Below are 23888 nucleotides of genomic sequence, written 5' to 3'. Positions count from 1 at the left end.
TTAGTTGTAAAAGCTCCAGACCTCAGCAGTCCGAAATGTTTGGTTGTGACTGATTTTTTTTTTTTTTTTGAATGCTCAATCTTCCATGACTTTTTTTTTTTTCCTTTTGAACTTGGATATTTACTTCTTCCATCAGCAGTACACCTCCATCCTCCTCACTTCCCCAGCCTGATGGGGCTGAACCCCTTTTTTTTGCTGGGGAAATTGCAGTCGATGGTTATTTTTTTTTTTTTTTTTTTTTTTTCCAGTGGCTTTTTGGGGCAGGACGGCAGCAGCGGGTTGGTGGCAGCATGAGGGGGGTGATCGCGCTGAATTCGGGGTGTCGCATCACTGCACCCCGATGCCAGGAGCACCCAGCACCTCCTCACCCACCAGATGGGTGCACCCGAGGGTGTTGCTTCTCCCTGCAGCTGCCCCAATACAATTTCAGGCTATTCAGAAAAAAAAAAAATGTACTTTCCTGTAATGATTTTGTTTTTCCTCTTTTCAGCTGATTTGTTCCTTTTCACCTTTTCCCCCTCCCTCTCTCCTTGCCTCTTCTAATCCGTGTTCTTCCCTTGTCCCCTCGCGTGAGGCAGTTTGTTGGCTTGGATGTGGAGTTGGGATTATGGATGGACGTGGGCTCCATTTCTCTTCCAGCGAGGTTATTTTTTTTTTTTTTTTTTTTTTTGCCACAAACCGCTTTACTCCACTGTTTCATTTTTAAAAATAAAGAGAAAAAAAAAAAAAAAACAAACAAGCAAAAAAAAAAAAATGGTTCTGTGTTTTTCCAGAGTTTGAGGGGGATGAAAAAATAGAGGAATAAAGGGGAGGAACAGATGAAAAAACAAATAAAGAGGGAAAACAGACGAATAAGGGGGAATAGAGAAAAAAAAAACAGCTAAGGGGGGAAATGGAAATAGAGGGGAAATAGAGGAAAAAATAGAGAAAGGGGGAAAAAGGAAAAAGTAGAAATAAAGGGGGGAAATAGAAATAAGGGGGTAAATGAAGGGGGAATTGGAGAAATGAAGGGATAAATAGAGAAAAAAACAGATAAGGGGGGAAGTGGAAATAAAGGGGAAATAGAGGGAAAAAAATAGAGAAAGGGGGGAAAATGAGGGAAAAATAGATAAATAAAGGGGAGAAATGGATGTTGAGGGTTGGGGACGGGGAGCGGGGGTGGTAGCAGTGAAGCTGGGGCCTGTCCTCGGGGCCGGTAGCACCCAAAGGGCGCGGGGGTGGGGATTTCACGGGCTTTGTAGGAATAATTAATAGAATTTTCCTCCCCGGGGGTGGTCCCTCTGCATCCCCACCCCCCCCCCCCCACCCGCGAACCCAACCCACGGCCGGGCGCGGAGCGGAGCGGGGCCAAGCCCGGGGTATGGGGGTGAGACGCACCAGCACGGGCGGTACCGGAGCAGGGGAGGGGTGGGAAGCAGAGCCAGGTCACGGGGGTGGGAGTGGGGGGGGGGCGCGGACCCGCCACGGGGGGTGTTTGTGTTGGTTTTTTTTTTTCACCCGTGGGTGGAGAGATAGACTGAGGGCGCGGCAAGGAACCCTGTACGTAGCGGTCCCATGGTGTAATGGTTAGCACTCTGGACTTTGAATCCAGCGATCCGAGTTCAAATCTCGGTGGGACCTCGTGTTCTTTTTGCCCTTCGCTCGCCGCCCGCTCTCGGTAACGCGGCGGGACGCAGCCGGTGAACCGGGGCGTGGGTCGCCGGTAGCGGGGCACCCCCCCCACCCCCTCCCCGCGCCCTCCCGGCCCCCGCCGGGCTCCATTTTGTGCGTGGGCGCCGCAGCGCTTCACTCTACGCACGCGCGGGGAGCGGGGGGAGGTGGGGCAAAGAGAGCGGCGGGGGCGCTGATTGGGCGCGGGGGGCTGACACTCTCGCCTCTCCGCGCTGCCATTGGCTGGGAGCGCGCGCTCCCCTCACGCGTTCTAGCGGCGCGACACCGCCTCAGCGCGGCCCCGCCACGGCGTGGGGGGGGGGGGGTCGCGGTCGCGGGTGGGCGCTGGGGGAGGCCTCGCGGGAACGGCCGCAAAAGCCCGGCCCTCGCTTAACCCGCCGTTGGGCCAGAAGCATTCCCCGCGCCCTTCAGGCCAGCCCCTCGCTGCCGCAAGAAAGACAGAGGCCGTGGTGGAGCTGGCGGGTTTATTGAGCGTCTGCAGGAAAGACCGAAACAACCTTTATTGTTGTCTTTTGTGGCTCAGGTGTAACGGGGAGTGGTGAGGAAAAGCCTCTTCTTCGTGGCTGCCTTCTGCCAGGGACCCTCCATCTTGGGGTGTCTCTGGGGCCGAAGCGCCCAGGGACCCCCCCCCCAAGCCCCTTACTGAGACCGAGCGCTGGCCCAGCAGGCGGGAAAAAGCTGCTCCAACTGGGCTGGAAAGCCATTTCCCGCCTTTAAATTGGGCTCAGACCCTTCTCCGTGTGCTCCCAGAGCCCCCGCAGCCACCCCGCGCCCTTCCGAAGGGGTGCTTTGCTGCGCTATTGCCTCCTCCCGAACACCGCGTGGGAGAGGTTTGTTCCCGCCTGGAGTTGGTGGTTGTTGTCTTTGCTGCATCTGAATCTGCCGTGGGGTGTGTGCAACCCCCGAGCAGAGGCTGGCAGAGCCCCCCAGGGGAGTGTTTCCCCTGGCAGAGGTGGGGTAGCGCGAAGCTGGAGAGGGATGGGGACAAACCTGCGGCAGGGACCCGAGGGACTCAGAGCTGCCGCTTCTGTTTGGGGTCGGTTATCTGGGGACGTTTGAGAGAGCTTTCCCGAAGATAATACGTTGCTGTCATGGATTTAAAAAGACCAAAAAAATCCAAACACCCCCCAAAACCCCCACAAATCTTCCCCTGAAGTATCACCCTACTGAACTCGGAAGCTGGCTGTGCCCCCCCAGCCAACGCGCTTTTTTTTCTATCAAGTGGGAGATAAAATTTGTCCTAGAAAACAGCTGCCCGTGGGAGCAGGAGGATTACAGCCCGGCATTGCTAAATTTAGGGCTTGGAGAGTCTTGTCTTGCTCCGGGGAGCTGCTGTCCCCCAAACTGCCTGCTCCAAGTCAGCCCCGTCACCGGCGGGATGAGACTTTGCAGCCCCTCTGCCCATTCGGGGCCTGGTTGCAGCAGCAGAGAGGAGCTGACGGTGAAGCAGAAGGAGTTCTGGGAGCCACCACGGTCGCGGGCAGGACCTGACAGCCCTGGGCTTGCTTTCCCACGGCTGCCAGGGGGTTTCCAGGGGAGGAAGCGAGACGGAGAGGCGGGGTGAGGGTTTGAGCAAGCTGCCTGGGGCCTCGCTCCTTCCCGTGCTTTCCTCTGCGTCGGGTGAAGCCCACCCATCCCTGCTCTCGATGCGAGCCGCGTGGGGGGTGCAAGCGGTGGGCAGCGGCGGCCCCGAGCCGGAGGGATGCATAGGAATAAAGAGAATAAAGCGTCAGACCCCTGGAAGCCCCAGAGCAGCAGGGTGGGTGTTGCTGTCCTGCTGTCCTGTGCCAGTTGGGAAAACTCAGGCACCGAGAGGAACCGACTTGAGCGAGGTGCTGCTGGGAGGCTCTTCTGCAGCAAGCGGGGGCTCGGCTCCAGGGTTGGGCTGCTTGGAGAAGTCCGAGACCAGACACAGATTTCATTAAAGGCCAGTTTACTGCTGACTGATAAAAATGCAGAAGTTTTGCTTGCAGGGAGCCTAATGTAGATCAGCTGTGAGAGCACAAAAGTGCACGCCGAGCTGGCTGAACCTCATCTCCGGTGGCAGTGGGGTAATTTTTTTTCTCTTTTGTTTCTATATATATATATATTTTTTTTTTTTTTTTTTTTTTTACTTTTGCCATCATTTGTGTGCTACGCTTTGGTTCTGGACTCCCCATTGCCGAGGTCAGACTACAGGGAAAGCAGGTTTCTGACAGTTCTGACTTGCACACAGGAGCATCCCTGTGCCCAGCAGTGACAGCAGTGGCGGGGTCAGTTTATCGTACAGCCACCCTTCTCCTTAAAGGGGTTCTTGTCCTCAGGGACTCCTTTCAGCAGCGGGTCCTCGCCCGCCATGGACTCGATGTACTCCTTGATCTCTTTGCCAGTCTTGGAGACCTGCCGAGGAAGGAGACGTTCCATGTTGGTTATGGGATTGCATCCTCACTGCAGAGCTGCGCTCCCTCTTTCTTAGCTCCCTACAAACCCGTTCATGCGGCTGGGAGAGGGGAACTGTGGCCATGAACCTCCCATCCAGCGCGGGATGTCCCCGAGAGCATCCCCAGGGTTGCTACAGGCACCTCGCCGGGTGCGGGGCTGCAGCCCCCGGGCTCTGGGACATGGGGCTGAGCCCGAGGGGGACGTTTGCCTTGAGGGGAGAGGTGGGAAGGCACATGCTTCTGCCTGTGTTTGAGGTTTAATTTCAGGGTCGTGGTTCTTTACAGCACGATCAGGTCAGAAAGTTACCCTGGGGAACAGCCCCATTGCGTTTTAGGTGGAAGACTCACCATTTGCCTCTCATTCTTCACTTCTTTCTTCAGTTGATCCAGCTCCATCTTCAGCAGCTCCTTCTCTGTCATGTCCTGAGCCATTTTGCCCTGTAACCACGGAGAAATGGCTTATTATTAGTGTATAGCTGGGCTTCTAAGACACATCAGTATTACTGCTTCGGCCCTAACGGTACTGTGAACACCACTAAGGTCTCAGCTACCCCCATGGTGAGAGAAGGGCTGATGCTAAAAAGGAGGCACCTTTCAGACCCCTTCTTGTAATATCTGCTGTAACCAGATTTCCATTTGCTTATTCTCGATAGGGACATCGAGCGACAGATGCAGTTTGAGGGCAGCGGAGGAGGATCCAGCCTGGTTTTTAAAGAGGTCTTGGCTACCACAGAGGCTGTTTCCTCAAAGACAAGAAGTGGCTGGCTGAGTGGGCCTGAGAAAAGCTGGATGCCCAGGTCTGCAGACTAGACCTTCCCAATTAGTGTCCCGTGTCTGGGCAAGAGCATTTGTGCAGGTTTTCTAAGGAACTAAGTATATATTTGTTTTTTTTTTTCTTCTTGACCCTCCTTGTGCCTTCCCCCCAGGTAAGTGGTAACAGGGATTATGGCCCCTTTATTGCTGTGAACTCGCCTATTTGCACGCAGAGGCATCGCTTGTTGCTGCTGGAAGATTTTGGGGCTGTGTGGCTTGGAAAAGCCCAGCTCTTTTTTCACAAAAGCCCATCCAAGGGTTAGGTGAGATTCCCACACAGCTGGCCTGTGCTGCTGAGATGTGTTTCTATGTTAAAACTCGGGTTTAAAAGCCTGGCCACAACCTTTTAAATACAAAAAATGTAAATGTGATTAAGCTGAAACATGCCTTTAGCCCTGCTTTGGAAGGTGTCAAGCTTGCGTGTCCCACACCCCGCTGTTTTTTTTGTAGCTGCTCTCCTGGTGTGTGTCCCCAGGGCTCCTCTCCCCTTTGATGCCCCCGGGGGGGTGCTCGTGGCAGAGTGGGAGAAGCCAAAAAGCAGGGCACAGCCACACTGCCAACCCCCGGAGAAGATGGCTCTCAAACCGGGTGAACCCCACGATGCCATTTGTACCTGGAGGGAGCAAAGCCACTTACCTCGGGGGGGCGAGGGGCTGCCCCTCTCAGCGCTGGGGCCGTTCAGGGATCCATCGGAGAGGAGACGCCCTCAGCTGAGCTCTTGCTGCGAGCTTGAAGACTCCTTCAGCTCTCTGGGAGGGCAGCGGGGAGCAGATGTCTTTGGTCCTTAAGCTGATAATAGGACTCAGGAGAATAAGCTGGTCAGGTGTTGGGCATCAGCCTCAAAGCCCCGGGGTAATCTGTGGTGGGGCTGTGGGGAGGGTGAGAGGAAGGATGGGGTGGAGAAAAGCTTTGTGGGGTGGGCGGCTGAGGCATCTGTGAAATCTTTGAGCCCCTGCTGTGGGGGTCTGAGGCTGTGGGGTGGAGGGACTGGTCCCTGTGGGAACGGGAGCAGCTTTCCCTGAGTTTAGTGAGGGGATGGAGAGGAGGGGAGCGGGGGCACTTCGGGGGGGCTGGCGCAGCCTCCTCGGGGGCTGGGAGCAGCACGGGCGGCTCTCGTTCCTTCGGGGTGTGAGGAGCTGGGCTGGTGCTGGAGGAAATTCATCATTTCCCTCGTCCTTGTGCTGTGGGGTCACGGGCTCAGGAAGGGCCAAGCCCTTAACGTGGGTTTTGCTCCTGGCTGGCTGGTGTAATGTTGCTGGGACTGAGGACAGAGCCCGGGAGGCCCCAAGGAAGCACCTGAGTGGGGAGGAGGAGGAGGAGGAGGAGGAGGAGGAGGAGGAGAGGGTGGAGGGGGATTTCCAAGCACTGGGGAAGTGGGAATTTCCTGCTCTGGGCACAGTCTCACCCGTGGGGATGTGAAGTGTTGTTAGCAATGCGTGGAGGACACGCTGTCCCGGGCGAGGGAAGGACGGGTGACTCCGTGGGGTCACTTGTCACGTCCCTCTGTGCCCTGAGCTGAGCGAGGTCCGGGTAACCGGGGCGATGATGAGTGGGGTGACCGGGGGCTTTTCCAGGGAGGAGGACCCCGTAGTGGAAGCTCTGCCCTTGCCTGTATCTCTCGCCCGGCCGCTGAAGATGAAGGGAAGGGAATCGCTGCCCCCGCCCCGTGCCAGGGCCCTGCTCAGCCCCACACCCACTGGGAGGGCGGCAGGGTGGGCGCGGGTGGCAGAGATGGGGGGGTCAGGATCTTTTTCACTCACTCGCCTCTACCCTGCGCTGCCGATTCCCCCGTGCCTCGCATCCTTCATCCTCGCAGCCGCTCTCATCCCCCTGCCCCACCGGGCTGACCCCCAACTACACCGGGGGCTGCCCCCCCACCCCACCCCAACCCATCCCTCGTGGGGCTGGGGACACGCTGGGCTTCCTCCCTGCTGGCCCCCCGCCTCTCCGGAGGGCTGTGATGTGAAGGTGCCAGTGGGGGGTGTACCCCTCGGGGGGGGGGGTGGAGGAACGGGGACACCGCGGCACCCGTGGGCCCTGCGTCAGCACCGCCACCAGCTTCAAAACCAGACGCCGAGGCGGCCGGGGAGGAAGTGGGAACGGAGCCCGGCACCATGTCGGAGCTGGAGCAGCTGCAGCAGCGCGACATCCCGGCAGGCCGGCAGGTCCTGCGCGACCACCACTGCAACCTCCGCAGGGTCGCCGACTACTGCGAGAGCAACTACCTGCAGGTGGGGGGGGGGGACGGGGACAGCCGGGGACGAGCTGCAGTTTTTGGGGCTGGGTGTGATGCTGGGGAGAGCCGGGAGCCCTGGTGAGATGGTGGTCCCAGAGGGGTGGCTGGTGGGTGATGGTGAAGGCGCTGCCCTCGGCGATGGGAGCCTGACTGTCCCTGTTAGCTTCCTATTGAGCAGTTCATGCTGCTTTTTTTTTTTTTTTCTCGTGCCTCAGTTTCCCCTCTTCCTGCTCAGCTCTCAGGGTGGGTTTGGGATGAAGGGAGGATCTGGTGCCTCCAAAGAAGCCCTGGGAGGGGACCAGGCTCAGCAGCCCTGCCTGGGCTGTCCCCAAGCTGTCCCCAGCATTTCAGAGGTGCCTCCTGGCAGGGCAGAGGCAAGGTGGGTGTCTGTACACGCAGAGCAAGCGTGAAGCTCTGTCACCATCAGCGTCCCTCCTCCTCCTCCCTGCCTAGCCCCCACTGAGGAAATGGTGGGGGGCAGGAGCTTTTGGGATGAAATACGAGGGAAAAGGCTTGTTCTGGTCCTATTTGCTGGGGAGGGTGTCTTGGCCAGAGGGGTCCCGGTGGGCTTTGCAGACCTCAAGGCTGCTCCCAGGGGGCTGAACCCGCTGGAGCAGAGCTGAAGGGGAAACGTGCTCAATTATTCAGAGAACCGAGACGCTGTCCCCAGCACAGCTGGTGGCGTGGCCGGCTGTCCCACGCGTAGCTGGCTGGTGGCACCCCAGCTGTCCCCAAGGGTGGCAGGAGGCTCGGCTGGACACTCAGCTCCGGCACCTGCCGAAACGGCAGCATCCCGGGAGGAACCGCGGTGAATCCCTGGTGCCAGAAAAGCCGAGCGCCGCTGCCTGCCGGGTGCCCGTGTGTCCCGCCAGCGGAGCCGGAGGAAGTTTGATGCATTTGGAAAGCAGAAGAAAGCATCGTGTGACCCCGGCGTGAAGATCCACGGTGGCCGCACAGGGGTGGGCTCGTCTCACCGGCTGCGTTTCCCCCCTCCAGGCCAGCGACAAGCGGAAGGCGCTGGAGGAGACGATGGCGCTGAGCACGCAGTCCCTGGCCAGCGTGACGTACCAGGTCAGCAGCCTGGCCACCACCTTCCTCCGGCTGCTGGACCTGCAGGCGGCCGAGCTGCGGAAGGTGGAGGCCGACATCAGCATCGTGGCCCAGGTGGGACCATCCTCCGACCGTTGCCGGAGCGTGTTGGGGTTTGGGTCATGAGAAGGAGGTGGGCACTGGGAAAGGGGGTTTGGGCAGCTTGAAGGGGCTGAAGACTCTCCTTCCCCACAGCTTCAAGAGCCCACCAGCCCACCCCACCCCACCCCACCCCCCCCGTAGCATCACCTTGCAGTGGAAATGCAAGATCATCTCCTTGGGTGGTGGTGGGGGGGTCGCTCAAGGTATCATGGAAGGGATGAGTCCACCTGAGGCTGGGAAACTGGTCTCTGGAGTGTTCTTCCAGCATGGACACTTGCAAATCCAGACGGTGGCAACTGCCTGGAAAAATCTCAGAGGAGCCAGAGTGGAGCAACGGGGCTCAGGGTGTTGGCCTGGCTGCCACGCTTTCCCCTTGCTGCAGCCTGGCCTCACCTTCCCAGAGCTGAGGGACACCGATGCGGAGTCCCATGGCCACCCACCCTCTTCCTGGCACTTAGAAGCCGCCTGGAGCCTTTCCAGCCATGGGAGGAGATGGGAACCTGTGGTCATGCTGGAAGCAGCAGGAAAGCAGCTTATGGGCAGCCAAGGCTCACACATCCCCCCGCCACTGCCCTGTCCCCCCATCCCCTGCTTTAGGAAGGGCCAGATCCGCTGTGGCGGCATCAAGGGCGTCGCTTGCCCTGCTGTGATGGAGCAGAGCAGGATCTGGCCCTGTGGCTTCGGCTGGGCCAGGGGGTTCAGGCTCAATCCTGACCTTTCCCTGCAACAGCTCCCTTACGGGCAGGGAGACAGGGCTGGGAAGGGTTGTTGGGACTTGGAGGGGGCAGCAGGAGGTGGGGAGAACCTGGGATGGGACGGTGGGGACAGTCTCATCTCCACAGAGGGTCGACATGCACAAGGAGAAAGTGTCTCGCCGGGAGATCGGCTCGTTGACCATCAGCAAGAGGTTCCCTTCCTACCAGAAGATCATGGCCCCCCCCAGCCCACCCTGCCTGGAGCCCTACTACAGGAAACCCCTCAACTTCAGCGTCCTGGATGACATTGGCCATGGCATAAAGGTCAGCCCAGGGCAAGGAGGATGTCCCACAGGGGTGAGGGGGCTTGGATGGGCTTTCTCGGTCCCCAGTGTTGCACTGATGGGTGCCCAGGTGGCCTCAAACCCCTCCTCGATGGAGAAGTGGGGTCTGTCCGTGCCCCACAGCCCACTCCAGGACTCATCCCACCAGCACTTGGTGGTCCCAGCATGGGGAGGGAGGGGACACGGTCCAATACAGCAAAGGGAAACTGAGGCACACAAGGCTGAGCAAAGGCCGTCAGCGCTGCTGGGGCCGGTGCTGAGCTGCGACGCTTCTCACCCCCACGGTGCCTTTCCCAGCACCGAAACCACCAGCGCAGGAAGGCGCCCACGGGGCGGGGGGTTTCGGTGGCTTCGCAGGCGCAACCCCCCCCCCCCTCGAAGCAGCCGCGGGGCTGGAGGGGAAGTGGCAGTGCTGGGGCCGTGGTTCCCACGGTGGCGGGCGCCTCTCGGCCGCCCCCGCAGCGCCGGCGGCTCCTTCCGCTCGGCTGCTCCCTTGGAGGGGGGGGGGGACACGACACCCAGCAGAGACCTCGGGGTGCTGCTTCCTGGGGGGTGGGGGGGAGCGGGGGATGGTGTGTCAGAGCCCTCTGGGGTGTAATGAGTTTGTGGGGCAGCTTGTGGCCGCCCTCACCCGTCGCGTCTCCCTGCGCCCGCAGGACCACAGCACCCAGCTGTCCCGCACGGGCACCCTGGCTCGGAAGGGGATCAAGTCAACGGCGCAGGCTGCGGGCACCCTGGGGTGAGGCTGCGGGTGGGGATGGGTGCGGGGGTTGGCTTTGCCTTTCCGTGCCACCGAGCAGGTGACGAGGGTGGGGGGACGGAGCCAGGAGCTGCACCGCGGGCTCACCCGGTGCTGCTGCCATCGGGGTGTCAGCCCCGTCCCTGTGCCGAGCCACCGGCCGGGCCGGGGGGTTCAGCAGCTGCTCTGCCCGTAGGAGAAGCACCCGCGTCCCTGAGCCCATCCAGCCGCCCGTGGTTCCCGAGGACAAGCTCTCCGCGGCCACCTCCACCTCCTCGCTGATACCCGTCAGGTACCGGCCCTGCTGGGGTGGGGGGGGGGCAGGATGTCCTTGGGGGGGGTAGGTTTGGGGGAGCCCGGGGCAGCCACCATCGCTCTGCTGCTCAGAGGTTCTGCTGCAAAGGGGGTTCGATGAAAAATAGGGGTCTGGGGAGAGGGAGATTTGTGACCCTGGGCAGTGCGTGTCTCTAGAGCCAAAAATACTCTCAGAGAGTCCCTGATGGGGGAAAACGATGCACGGGGTGGGGAAAGGGTTTGGACAGGGTTTGCACACAGGTGCCGGGATCTCCTGCCCACACTGGTGACCACAGCGGGTGGCACCCCATCCCGGCGTGGGGCAAGTGTCGATATTGAGAGTGAGGGGGCAAAACCAACCCCCCCCCGGCCTTGCTCCTCCACCCGCAGCTCGAGCGGAGCGCCGGCAGCCCCCGGGGAAGGGACCCCGCTCCCCTCCCTGCCGGCGCCTTCCCCACCGCCTGCGGCTGCCATCCCACTGCCCCCGCCTCTCCCCTGGGACCTGCCACCACCGGGGGACCTGGCCGTGCTCCCCCTGGACCTCATGCCCCCAGGTGAGCGTTCGGTGGTCCAGGGCCGCTCACCCAAGCGGGGTTAGCGGGGACATGGGGGTGCTGCACGTGGAGCCCTTCATCTCCCATCGATTTTTCGTGGGGATTTTGCAGCCCCCGATGACCTCGAGCCACCGTCACCACCAGCTCTGCCTGACTTTGAGGATTTGGCCCCTCCGCCACCACCCGCTGCAGAGGACCCGCCCTGGGTCCCGGAGAGCTACCTGGAGAAAGGTACGGTGGATCCCCAAATCCCCTCTGATCTCTTCGCCGCGGGGCTTTTGGTGGAGCCCCTGCCCGCAGCCACGGCACCGAGGGCCCAGCTCTGCGTGGCATCAGCCGGGGCTGGGATGGCGAGCGGTGCCGTGGTCCACAGGGCAGGACGGTGAGGCTCACGTCCCCCCACCCCTCCTGCCCTTCCCGGTGGTGGCTTGTCCCCTTGTGGTGGCCTTGTTGGGCTCCACGGCCCCTCTCTCCCTCCTCTTGCAGTGGTGGCCCTCTACCCTTACACGCGGCAGAAGGACAACGAGCTCTCCTTCCAGCCCGGCGCCCTCCTCTTCGTCACGCGGCGCTACTCGGACGGCTGGTGCGAGGGTGTCATGGGCGAGGAAGCAGGTTTCTTCCCCGGCAATTACGTGGAGCCCTTCTGAGCACCAGGGGTGGGCTGCTCCCCCATCTCCCCCCACCCAAATCATCCCCCCCCCCAGCTTGGCCGCATCCTGCTCGGGCAGGGCTCTGCTTTGCCTTTCAATGTTTGACTGCTGGGGTTTCGCACAGCTCAGCCCTCGCAGGGGCAGCTGGACTGGGTGCCGCCGCTGGAACCGCCGCACCCTGGCAGCATCCCCCCTGCCCGGCCTCTCTCCCGTCCTCGTTTTATTTTTGGAATTGATGGCTGCTGCTGGTGCCCAGGAGGTTTAGCACTTGGGGCACTGGAGCCGTCTCGGCTGATGGAAACGCAGAGGTCTGAGCTCAGGTGGAGCGAGGGCAGCGCCGTACCAAAGCGCAGATACAGGAGACGGGGCCAAACACCCAGAGGACCAAGGAGGAGAGCAGCAGCCAGCTGTGGCCCCAGGGAACCTGCCTGCTCTCCCCACCACCCTGAGACACGGAGGGGGATGAGCCAGGGCCCAATCCTGCGCCAAAGGGGTCCCCGTAGGGTCCCCTGCAGAGCACTGCTTGTAGCCTGGCCCTGCTCTGCTGCTCCCCCTCCAACGCTGTCCCCCCCGCTTCCACCAGCCCAAGGAAGAGAAACACCACATACGTGCAACTCAAGAGAGCCGTTTCACACCCAGGTTTATGTCCTGGATACAAACAACTTTTTGTATCTGCAATATATAGATATATATCTATATACATATATATGTATTTTTTTAATTCCATGGCTTTAAGTTCCACACAGTTGAACAGGGTCCGGAGGAGGAAGAACAAAGAAGAGGAAAATGAAATAGAGGGGGAACAATTCAGGGCTGCTTTGGTTATTTCCTTACTGCTCAGGTTTGCTGTCAGGGTTTCTACGCTTTGGAGGAATTATGAGCCACCCTCAGGGGCCGGTAAGGCTGTGGATAAATCCAGGAGAAGCCAACACCAGAGAGCAGCGAATACTGTAGGTCCCCCCTGCAGAGTGCAATTAGAAGGGGCAATTAATACTGCAGCGGGGCAACGGGGGTACAAGGGGTGTTTGGCCTCCGGGGACATATGCCAGGAGAAATGCTACAGCACCACCCCTCCCCGGGGGAGGTTTGGCACCTCTTGAGAGGTCAGGAGGGAAATTCCCCCCCGCCGGGGGGCAAGAGGGGAGTTGACAAGATTTAGTAAACACAAGGAGATGACTGGTAATGGCTCGGGGCGAGGAGGAACCTGTCAGCCCCGAGGAGGTGGGGGCCACTGTGCCCTGGAAGCGGAAGCAGAGGATGGAAGTGGAAGGCAAGGGCAGGTCCTCCTCCTCCTCCTCGCAGTGGGATGCGGTCGCCGTGCCCTGGGCAAGTGGGTGGGGATGGGCTAGAGGAGGTTTTTTTCCAAGGTACCACCTTTCCAAAAAGGTTTCCTGTTCTTCATTCATGGTTTTTTAGGGAATAAAGTCTCAAGGGATAATTAACTCCATCAGAAGGCTCAGCAACTGAGCCAGGGGCTGCCCTGCCCAGGCAGGGTGCAGACGACAAGCCAGGGAGCCCGGGCAGCACAAATTTCCCAGATTAAATTTCCAGTGGGCTCGCAAAGAGGCAAGGAGCCCTCAAGCATCAGGTTCAAGGCAACAGCACTCAGCTCCTGGCGTAGCCGGCTCAGGTCGGGCGGGTGAGGGGGATGAAGGCAGGAGGAAGCATGTGCAGGGCCCAGCCCGCAGGGAGCCAGCTTCTGGTCTTTTGGGCATTGCTCTTGTGAAGTCAAAAGGGAAAGAAAAAGAAAACACCAAACAACAACAAAAAAATCACCATTAGTGTTGGTAAACACTGATGCTGGAATAGATGTCCGAGCTGCATAGAGAAGGATTCATCTCAACATGGCAAGGGAAGGAGAAGGGGGGGGGGGGGGGGACCTAGAAAAAGTGCTTTAATCACCAGGGAGAAAGGAGCTCGGAGAGGAAAGGCAGGAAAGCAACCCACGAGTGGGGGCTGAGCGAGCAGTGCTGATAAGTGTGGGGTACAGGACGTGACCCCCCCAAGCTTCTCCTTTCCCAGCTGCTTCTAGTAAGCAAGTCTCTTCCAAGCCATCCTCAACATTTCTTCTTGAGGACCTCCTGGAGGTAGCGGGCAACTTCTGCAGCTGACTCCCAGGGGACGACAGTGGCCTGGAAGACTCCGGGCTGCTTCTTCTCCATCTCTTGGGTCATGCGGTGCATGGGGTAGCCCTTCCGCGGGAAAGCCACGTCAGCTGAAGTCAAAGTCACGGAAGGGCAGAAGTCATTGGCACCATCTCCAACGTAGAAGACCCTCTCGAACTCCACCTCCTCCTGGGCTCTCTCCGCCAGGTATTCTGTTAGGATTTTGCGTTTGCACATGTTGGCCGGGCAGTCAAGGCACTTGTGGCTGTGGTAGGGCCCCAAGGTGAAGTACCCCCTCTTGTCAAAGCCAGATGGGTTGCTGAAGATCTTGCGGAAGAGGGAGTAGAAACCGGCTGCCCTCAGACTGCATTCGATGCCGAACATGTTGGCATCAGAGATGAGGATGATCTCGAAGAGCTCGTGGTTCTTGGAGAGGAACTGGAAGAGGTCTGGCATGCCGGGGGACAGGGGGATGTTCTCGTAGACAGTCTTGAAGTCCCCCATCTTGACCCCCTGGTCCCCCATGTAGGCCAGGACGCGCTGCATGTACTCGTTGTAGAAGCCCTCGCGGAAGGTCTGTCGGATGTGCTCTGGAAGCGCCTGCCCCGGTGCTGCTCGGACGATGGAGTCATCGCTGTTCTCATTGATGATGGTCTCGTCGAAATCGAAGACGAGGAGGTATTTGGGAGGCCGGGGGCTGGCCATACCAACACCCTGCGAGGTGGAAGGATAATGCCCAGCCGTTAGTTCCAGGCGCTTTGCTTCAGCCTTGGCACAGCGATAGTGGTAACCACAGCAGCAAGAGGCTGCCAGCCCCGCAGAGTAACACCCCTTGGCTACCTTACCCCCAGGCAGCTTAGCCCAGCTAGGGGGGGGGGGGGGCTAATCCCCTGCTGACATACCTCAGCCCTGGCCCTAAGGCGTTTATCCTGCCTATAAAGAGATCATTTTGTCACCGCTAATCCCATTCCTGCAGTCAAGGCAGTCACTGTGCCAAGTGACCACCACACACGTCCTCCCAGAGGACGCGGCACCTCGCGGCATTTTGTGCAGGGAGGGTCCTTGGGGAGGGGGTGGTTTACCCCTAACCTGCTGCGTTCCCACCTCTGAAAAGGGGTTTGTGTCCCTGCAGACCCCCTCCTGCTGCCAGGATGAGTCTGACCCTGACAGAGGAAAACATTTTGCAGGTTGATTTTTGCTCCATCACCCAGATGCAGTTTCCCCCTGGGTTGGGCTCGGCAGGCACTTTAGGCTCTTGAGAAGCTCGGGGTAACTCAGAGCCACCTCCTGCTCTGCTCTAAAACCACAGTAATTCCACTTTGTCAACATGGTGCAAAGCTGGTGAGCCCCGGACCAGCCTCCCAGTGCCCACCAGTTCCCCTCAGCTAAAGCCACCGCGGCCCCAGCAGCACCCGCTCACCTCCCGTGCTGCCTGTGGCCAGAGGTTTGCGGGATGGGGACCCGATTCCTGCTCCCTGCCCCTGAGAAGAGAGGGGACAACCCTGTTCAGAGAGGCCAAGACGGGTGAGAACGGCACTGACCTTAAACAGGCATGGCAGCCCAACGCCCTCACAGCACCTTTTCATTTTAAGACCATCACTTTGCAGGCAGCGCGTTGCTGAAGGCAGCGCTTAGGGCTCGCCGGGCTGCTCTCCTGGCTGCAAACCACAAAGAAGGGGGAGTTTGGTTAATGGCTTGAGCTTTCCCCGGCTGCCGCCTTTGGGCACGGCAACCAAACGGCACGGCTGGGGCTCTACGTCCTGCAGCGAACTCCCAAGCTTGGGACCTTTCGTACCATGAACGGAGGAATTAAAGGAGTCTCCGGAGAGCGGGGTGAGCGGGCAGAGCCCGGTTAATGCTTCTGATCCTTCTTAATTCCCCCCAACGCCCGGGCTTTGCCACATGTGAAAGCAGCCAGCACAACGGCTCGGCAATAAACCCGGGCAACACATGCCCTGTTCCAAAACTGCCCTGATTTTCTTCCAGTATAATTAGTTTGGGGTGTTTCTTTTAATGGAGTAATTATCCTGGAATGAAAGCGGGTGCCCAGGCAGCGCCGGTGAGGATGTGCCAGTCTGCTGCCCCAGAGCGAAGGCTGAGCCCGAGTTACGTCTCTTGAATTTTGCCGACCTCTTGTGGTCCACAACCATCAGAGCAGAGCGATGGGAAACCTCAAAAAAAAACCACCCCAACCTCGCAGCCAAACCCGGCTGGAAACTCAGCCGGATGGTTAGTGGGAAGAATAACACACTGGGACACAGACAATTTTAACTGGGCACCAGTTAAAATCCTCCAGCTGGGGCTAGGAGGATTTCAGTGATTTTTTTTTTTTGACATCAGCATAACAGGAAGTTTTTCAGCTGAAGGTGATCTGTGTGGGATTTGTCTGGTTTGAAGCCCAGCATCAAACTATTTTGGGCACAAATGCGATTCATGACTCTGCTAAAATAACAAACCACAACTGCAACTCGAAGGTGGCATACTGCAAAAGGAAGCGGGCACTCAAAATCAAACCCTGGGGTGAAATCTTGTAAAAGTGACTTTTTGTGAAAACTTTAAACCAAACACTAATTATTTCTTTGTAGAAGCTTCCATTAAAAGCTGACGTTTATTTACAGACATCAGTTGAAGCCAAATAATGCTACAGCCAGCCTGGGAGTGGCATTAGCCACCAAGATTTTCATGTCTAAACCACGAGAAACAGAAAAAAAGATTAAACATGAAAGAGTAGTTGTAATTTTTGTCATTATGTTTTAAAAAGCTGCCAGCAGTGAGAAAATAATTTGGGTCTAAGCCTTCAGGAGATTTTGCAGTGGCACAGGGAGAGCCCTGGAACGGCTGGTTAACCCTGTGCATGCCGTTACGGGTAGCTGTAAGGGATGCTGTGGACACGGGGAGCTAACCCGCCCCTCAAAAAGCTCTGCTGGGCCCAAGGTTTTTGCATTTTGTAAAACAGTTAAGGCTAACAGCACACATCTTGGATTTCGGGCAGATGAGGTCAAACACAGACCCGAACAGCAACCTCCATGCAATCTACAGTCCCTTTAGCGCTTTTCAGCTGAGGTTCCCCAAACACCTTCCATTTAGCCACCTCTCCTGAATTAACATTTTGTTATGTACATAAAAAACTGACCTACAAGCTGGGGAAAAGCCCGTTTGGTCTCGTCTGGCTTATTTTAGCTCTGCCTCCTTTGAGAGCTGACCGCCAGGAGGTTGGAAGCAGCATCAGCCACCCCGATCTCAGGTTAACTTCTCCTCAGCAGAGCTCCCTGCGAGCTCTGGCCTCCCCTCCCCACCTCCTCGGCAGCACTTTGCTCTCCCTGAAGCACCGTGGGCACCCACCGCCCCAGCAGGGATAAATCCAGCTGCTCCCAAGGGCTGGAGAACAAAATCAGTTGCTTCGCCAGGCTCCTTGCCCCGGTGTCCCCAGCACTGCCACCACCACCGCACAGAGCCTCCCCCGGTGCAGGGCTCTGAGCCAAGCACCCCTTTGGCTGCTTCTCCCGCGTGGGTTGTGGGGGAGAAGAGAGGCCACTGGACCGTTTTCTAAAGGATTTCTAAGGGAAATGATACTCCATGAAGTCAGCTTGGACAACTGCTGCCCCCATCTACCGGCAGGAGACCGGAGCATCCCTAAAATGCTTCTGCAAGAGCCGCCTCCTGCTCTCGGCCATCCCCAACACTGCTATTAATTGTTTCAAAATGTGCATTGCTTTTTTGCAAATGAGAAATTAAAATCTAAGCCAGCTTTATTTGGTGAATAAGGGTCTGGGATGGGACTACTCACTGCTGTCCTGTGGGGGCTGTTGGGCAAATCACATCCTTCCCCCCTGGGCTGTTTTCCCCTTATGATACAGAAAAGGGAAATACCAGCATTAGGAGCGACTCGTAATAAACCACCACTCATCCTTTCCAGCTAAAGACAAGGAGGCTGAGCTGTGGGCTCTGGCAGCAGCCACCTCAAACCCTGACTCTGCCCTGCGCAGGAGGGGAGCGGAGATGAGAAAAAAAAATACTTTGCAAATCTCCCAGCCCTAAATTACCCCGTTAAATCCAGCCGGGAGCTGGCAGTGCCCGTGGGCTAGCGGCGTGGGATGGAGCAGCCGGTTCCCTCCGGAGCAGGGAGAAGTGAAATCCCTGCAGGACCGTGTCACGGCTCCCAGCAGAGCTATTTCTGCGCGGAGATGACTCACCCAGCGGCTGCCTCCCCGGAGCACGTCCGTCCACCTTCTGCAAAAAAGGGACTCCCTCCAAAACAAAAGAAAAGCGGCCGCGCTTCCTAACATTATGCAAAGCCTGAATGTTGAAACAGAAAATAAAACAGATATTTCCTCATTAATCATGTCACACGCAAGGGCTTAAACAAATAATTTGGGATGAGGATCAAAATATGCTTGATAAAAGCGGTGAGCTGCTAAGCGCCCCGCAAAAATAATTTCTCAGGGTAGCTTATTCCCAAAATCTCAATGTTTTCGTCCTCCATCCATCCCCAGGATCCTTCTGCTCTGAAGAGGCCTAGGGAGGAAAAGCTGAAGCCCAGCAATATTTGTTGCCCTCGTTATCTCTGCAGATCGGCTCTTGCTGCGTGTCCCCGTGCGATTTCGGGCTTAATCCCGTAACGGGTTCAGCGCGGGACAAGCTGCACGGAGAGGAGCAGCGCTGCGCTACGCACCCGCAGGGTCAGGCCCTACGTGAACCCCCACTGCAGGCAAGCGAGCGTGGCCGGGGATCAGCACCCCATTTCAGAGCTGGGAACCGCAGAGCCTCCAAAGCGAGGGGGCACTGGGGCATTTCCCAATTGCAGGCACAGCCCCTGGGCTGGTTTTAATCCTCCGGCGTGCTCTGCTCTTGCTTGTTTTTGTAATTTTTAACCTTAAAAATCCATTTGACATTTCCAGTGTGTACAACGTGCTTTTTTTTTTTTTTTTTTTTTTTTTAATTTTAACTCAAACCCCAACCACTGACCTTTGGCAAACTCGTTCGCCCACCCCCCAGGACAGTATTAAGGGCAAAACAAGAGGCCAGAGCCCTGCTGCCCCCAAAGCAAACGGGGGTAAAACCTCCCTCTCCGGCACCATCAGGCACATCATCGGGATCACGACACGATTTTGCCACTCCTGGAATAAAATCCAACCTGCTCCCACCCCTGGCCATTGACACAGCACCCGAAGGAGAAGCAAATGAGCAAATTAATAAGAAATCACCCAACAGCAGAGCTCGGAGGGGTGTCTCAGCCAGCCCTGACCCCCTTCCACATGCTGAGGCGTCACCTCGCCCCTTCTTGTGCTCTACGGCTCCTGCTTCACCCCAAATCCCCCGGGAAAGGACGAATGGGAATGGGAACACCCTCCCCACCCGCCTGGCTGCAGCCGGTCACCTCGGGTTATGGGGATGTTCCTTTTTTTTTTTTTTTTTTTTTAATGGTGTTTATTTTTCTTGCCGCTTGCCAGGAAGCCGCAGCGTTACCACAGCCAAGGGCTCCCGCTGCAGCCGTCAGGGCCGGAGCAATTTGCTCTGCAACAAAAAAAAAAAAAAAAAAAAAAACACAAAACCAAAAAAAACCCAAAACAAACAAAAAACCCAACCAAAACCCTGAAACAGGTGGTTTTGGCCCCAAAATGCTGTGGCTAGCAGGCAGCGGGTGCCGGATTGGCGGCTGGTTGGTGGGAGTCCAAAACCGGCTGCCGGATCGCCCCGCGGTGCCGGGCACACGCATCCCCGCCGGGGCCAGCCCGGTGTCAGCTCCCTGCGGCCGGTGGTGCCGGGACTGACAGCGGCTGCTGCTCCGGCTCCGGTACCGGCACACCCCAGCCCGCTGCCCGGGGAGCGGGACCGGTGCTGCCTCACTCCCGGTACCGGTGACAGCCGAAACGGGGCTGACTCATGCACGATGGGTTTTGGAGGCTCCTACCCAGTCGGCATCTCTCGGTACCGGCACCTGCTTCACCGGTTCTCTAAGAGTCCAACCGGGTGGGGACCCTCCGGTACCGGCATCAGCCGCCCCGGTCCCCGCAGTGTCCTACCGGATCGGCACCTCCCGGTACCGGCACCAGCCGCCGCAGCCAGCGGAGACCCCCACCGAGCGGGCATCTCCCGCTACCGGCACCAGCCGTAACGGATCGGCGTCTCCCGGTGTCTCCTGCCAGGTCGGCACCTCCCGGTACCGGCACCGGTCGCCCCTGTACAGACTCACGCCTGATCAGCCCCCGGAGCCTCCTTACCGGGTCGGAACCTGCCGGGAGCGCCCGGTTCGCCCCGGTGCTGGTGGGTCCGCAGGCAGCCCGGCGTCTCGGCCGCGAACGGGGCCGGGCCCCGGTGGGTGCTCCGGTACGGCGGGGCCGGCGCCGCTGCCGGGGCTGCCGCGAGCGCGGCCCCTTTAAGGCGACGCAAACGGAGCCGCGGCGCGGCCCCGCGGAACAACCGCAGTCCCCCTACGTCACAGCCCGTCCAGCCAATGGCAGCGCGCCGGCGCGCACCCAACGGGGCGGTGCCCGATGAGCCACGCCCCCCCCGCGGAAAGGAGGGGAGAGCTGCTAAAAGCGCTATTCCCCCTCTCCGCCCGGTAACACCGCGCTAGCGTTTTGCTCCCGAAAGTTGCAAAACCGTCAATAACCGACAACCCCCCCCCCTTGTAGAACCAGCCAATGTCGCCATTTTGTAATTTAGCCAGTTTGGGGGCGAGGGAGGTGGATTTTGCCCCAAAACAAGGGGTGACCACAGTGTGCAGCCCCGAGGCCAAGGGGCTCAGGAAACAAACAAGCAAAAAAAAAAAAAAAAAAAAACCCTAATAAAAATACAGAAACGCTCCCCAAAACGCAGGTCCGGGGAAAGGAGCCTCCGGGCCGGGGTGGGGGGGGGAGCCGAGGCTAATTTTAGGTGTCAGCTCTGCCCCAGGCCATGGAATTACAGGGTGCCCGGGCCCACACCCACACAGGGCAGCCCCAGCTAGCTTCTCCCCAGCCCAAAAATAACCACCACCCCGGAGCCCGGGAGGGTAAGTGATAGTTTGGGATAAAAAAAAAAAATAAGGCCAGTTTGTTCAGAGGCTGGAGGCTGAGGGTGTGGGCAGGGAGGGGCCGCAGCGGCACAGCCTTAAAAACACATAGTTAGAGATCACCAGAGGTTGGGGTTTGTCTTGCTTTTTAATTAAAAAGGGCTAAGAATGGAAGGATGCAAACAAAATTCAAAAGGTCTGCAAAAAGCCCACAGTTTTCTGCTCCGGCTGTGGGCTGCACAAGGGCCGGCAGTCTGCGCTGGTGGCTCGGGGTTTGCCACGTTGCCGCAGTGCTCAAGCCGTAACCCCCAAAGTTCTAAAGTTTCCCCATTCTGGCAAAATTCAGTTCCAGCCCCAGCCAAGCCTAGAGCTCTGAGCGTTTCTGCGGCCAAACCGTTGCTATTCGGAGACCTTTTTTAACAGCCCTTGCTCCGAGTTGCTAAAGGACATCGACCTTTACATACCGACAGCTGCCTGCAGCCACCAGCCTCTCCTGAGGAACAACCCTGGTTATCAAGGAAATTTTTATCATCTATTTAGTCTAAGACATTCTGGCTTTTTGATGCCGAGCACACCCCGTTCTCTCTGCACTGCGTGGGTTTTGCTGTTTCTCATGTTACCCCCTCTTTGGAGTTACACCACCTCCTATTAACACAGGAGACCACGTTCAAGCCATTTGTCAGTGGGCACGGGGCAAGTGGGAACCTCGAAAGGGCAAATTCTCCGCTGCCTTCTGTCTCCTTCCCACTGACAGGCAGCGGGGCAAAGATCAGTCCAGAAACATCACAGACGGAGGAGTTTGGCAAGGGTGATCCCGTCTCCCAGTGATTTTCCACTGTGAAGAACCCCGGAGAGCAAGTGAGGACAGTGCTTTCTGCACTGGGCTGAGCTGGCTCGTGCCAACCCCGGAATAGACAGGCAACCCTCTTATGAACACATGGATTCCCCAGAACGGGTGTAACATCCTCGTGCTGCAAGAAATACACGGATGCACGCTCCTCTCCAAGCCTGTCCTGTTTTTTCAGCAAGTGGATTGCATCAGCACACGAGCAACCCTAAACCCACAATGTCCACACAGCCGTCTGTCTGTCTGTCCCGTCCCCGCTCTGCTTTATTTCCATCCTGCAGTGCACACAACAAGTTTTGTTAAGGCTCGTTCAGTAGCCCCCATGAAATCAAGCTGGCCGCCTGTGTCAGACCTCCTTGCACTGGCCCCCACGGTCAGCAACATGTATTTTGGGGAAGCTCGGAATAAAACTGGAGCTTTCCTTGACTCACGAGGTGGGCTAATCCCTATAGCTCAGTCTTCAAGGCACACGGATAAGGAAACTTCAGTTGCAGCTGGTCACCTCGTACCATCTCCCCACCACAGTATTCTCTAACAAACCGTATTTCTTTCATAGCAATACATTTCTGATGGCTGAATAATATTTAGATGGTCAATATCAGTTAAAACCTCAAGAACCAACAAGCAAGACAGCCAACTCCACTGAGTGCACTGCACCATGGGGGTGACCTTCCCAAGCATCTCTGTGGGTCCCCACCGTGCAGCAGTTGGGACACTCGACAATGTGACCAACTACAGTGCGAGCTACACCAGTCTGAGCTGAGTTTCCCTCAGTTTCTCCTGTTGACATGGGCTTCAGTTTTGTATTGAATGCTAAAAGTCTCTAAAAGAAACAAGGACTCGCTAGAGGAGGGGTTAGGTCATCAGCCATCAGAAGCCAAAGTATTTTATGTGTTCTGTTCTATAGAACATAGAGAAATCAGAACAAAACAGGCAAAAAAAAAAAAAAAATCAGGCTTTTTATGAGGTGGGATAAGCTTCTGCTGAGGTGGCACAGGAGATGTGCAGGTAACGCCGACCACCTCCACGCTACAGGGCAGCGGTACCGGCCTCTCCGGCTGCTGCTCTCAGTAACTGCAGCCCACTTTGTAAAACCCCTTGCACTCTGTCAACTAGAAATCCTATCCTTTCACAAGGAAGGAAATTAAATCTTTACCCGCTTTATCATAAACCAAGCCTAAAAATCCTCCTACTCCTTGCCAGTTACCCAATATAACTGACACCAATCATCACAATGGTTTCTAAAGAGACTGACAGAGGTGACAAATCTCTCACTGCAGCCTCAAGTTGCTGAGTGTATTTAGAAAATACTTGAGAACAAAACTCTCCAGGCTCTGTCTCACCACAATTCATAAACGAGCCCAGGCAATTCTGCTGGCAAGAGCCACAATGAAGAGTCACTGCAACTGCAACACAGACTGACAGCGTTCAGTGGCTCTAGTTAGGGAAATACAACTCAAGCAATGCGAAAAATTGAGGGATTAGAGACATTAGCAATTAATTAGACACAAGCTGGAAATTGGAGATGTTTTCTAATTCAGTTAAGTTACTTCACGCACAGATTCCAACATCGATACCGTCAGAGGAGCAAGCTGCCTTCCTTCATCCACTTCATTGGCTTCTTGGAGAAGCAGGCAGCAGCCAGCGGTCCGCTCCACTGCCATCTCCTGGCTAATCCTCCACAAACTGCTCCTCCTGCAGGTCTGTCTCCTCCTCACCAGAAAGGGCAGAGATTAAATTGCGACCCCCTGGGGAATGATTTCTCTGTGGGATTGGAAAAGCCAAGAGCTATGACAGCAACATAACATATCACAAGTGACATTAGCTTAAATTAATTTAAACCACTAAATTTACCTTCTGTGACAATATAACATTACTTCTGTGTTTTTTTAAACAGTAGGCAGAGTGGATGGATTACTGTAATCAAAATATTTGTCTAAAATAAGTAAATTAAAATCCATGTGACTGTATAATAAAATCCAGTTGTTTTCTGGTAATAACAAAAAGCTTAAATTTTTACAGAACATGAGACAACATTTCAGGCCAAGCAGGAATTTTCCTATGAATTAACAGCACTAAGTTACTAAATATATGATTTCTAAAAGAAAGGGGCACAAACTCTAACTCTAGGTAAACTAGTATATTCTGACACACTCTCCGGTTTCCTTGGTGATGGCTGATGAATCATCTTCCATTGCAAACCTGCAACTAGAATGGACAGTTAGATAACATGCTTCCTTGATGCTCTCATTTCTCAATGCACTGGGTCTCCTTCTGGCCCCTGGGAACTAGGTCATCGCGCAGCTAATATCAAATTCAACCTCTCTGTTGACAT

The 23888-nt window shown here is 56.9% G+C and overlaps 3 protein-coding genes and 1 non-coding gene across 10 annotated transcripts; 2 read left to right on the top strand and 2 right to left on the bottom strand.

Moving 5' to 3' along the window:
- The first annotated feature begins 1548 nt into the window (after positions 1-1548).
- Positions 1549-1620, top strand: TRNAQ-UUG. The gene has a single exon. It is a non-coding gene; the product is annotated as a tRNA-Gln (tRNA).
- Positions 1621-2120: 500 nt separating this feature from the next.
- GNGT2 (G protein subunit gamma transducin 2) lies at positions 2121-5718 on the bottom strand. Its single transcript, XM_032984983.2, has 3 exons — positions 5541-5718; positions 4440-4529; positions 2121-4050 (listed from the first exon to the last, which is right to left on the bottom strand). Exons 2-3 carry the CDS (start codon positions 4521-4523, stop codon positions 3925-3927), a joined length of 210 nt encoding a protein of 69 aa, XP_032840874.1. The 5' UTR covers positions 4524-4529; positions 5541-5718; the 3' UTR covers positions 2121-3924.
- Positions 5719-6969: 1251 nt separating this feature from the next.
- ABI3 (ABI family member 3) lies at positions 6970-12311 on the top strand. The gene is made up of 8 exons (XM_042787387.1): positions 6970-7135; positions 8137-8304; positions 9174-9350; positions 10027-10109; positions 10306-10401; positions 10794-10957; positions 11069-11188; positions 11444-12311. The coding sequence occupies exons 1-8, from the start codon at positions 7019-7021 to the stop codon at positions 11602-11604; spliced, it is 1086 nt and encodes a 361-aa protein (XP_042643321.1). The 5' UTR covers positions 6970-7018; the 3' UTR covers positions 11605-12311.
- On the bottom strand, positions 12231-20123 carry PHOSPHO1 (phosphoethanolamine/phosphocholine phosphatase 1). 7 transcript variants are annotated; one of them, XM_042787389.1, is made up of 4 exons: positions 19934-20123; positions 19090-19226; positions 17906-18008; positions 12231-14426 (listed from the first exon to the last, which is right to left on the bottom strand). In XM_042787389.1, the coding sequence occupies exons 3-4, from the start codon at positions 17996-17998 to the stop codon at positions 13665-13667; spliced, it is 855 nt and encodes a 284-aa protein (XP_042643323.1). In that variant the 5' UTR covers positions 17999-18008; positions 19090-19226; positions 19934-20123; the 3' UTR covers positions 12231-13664. The 7 variants fall into 7 exon arrangements, with proteins under 7 accessions (XP_042643323.1, XP_042643322.1, XP_032840903.1 ...); XM_042787388.1 differs by lacking the exon at positions 19090-19226; XM_032985012.2 differs by lacking the exons at positions 17906-18008; positions 19090-19226 and adding an exon at positions 15254-15370 and having other exon boundaries at positions 19934-20122.
- Between the last annotated feature and the right edge of the window lie 3765 nt (positions 20124-23888).

This window comes from Tyto alba, unplaced genomic scaffold (assembly GCF_018691265.1).
Source record: "Tyto alba isolate M040663 unplaced genomic scaffold, T.alba_DEE_v4.0 Super-Scaffold_12, whole genome shotgun sequence".
Classification (NCBI taxonomy): Eukaryota; Metazoa; Chordata; class Aves; order Strigiformes; family Tytonidae; genus Tyto; species Tyto alba.
The sequence above is the reverse complement of the archived record's forward strand: the minus strand, read 5'-3'. Positions and strand labels throughout refer to the sequence as shown.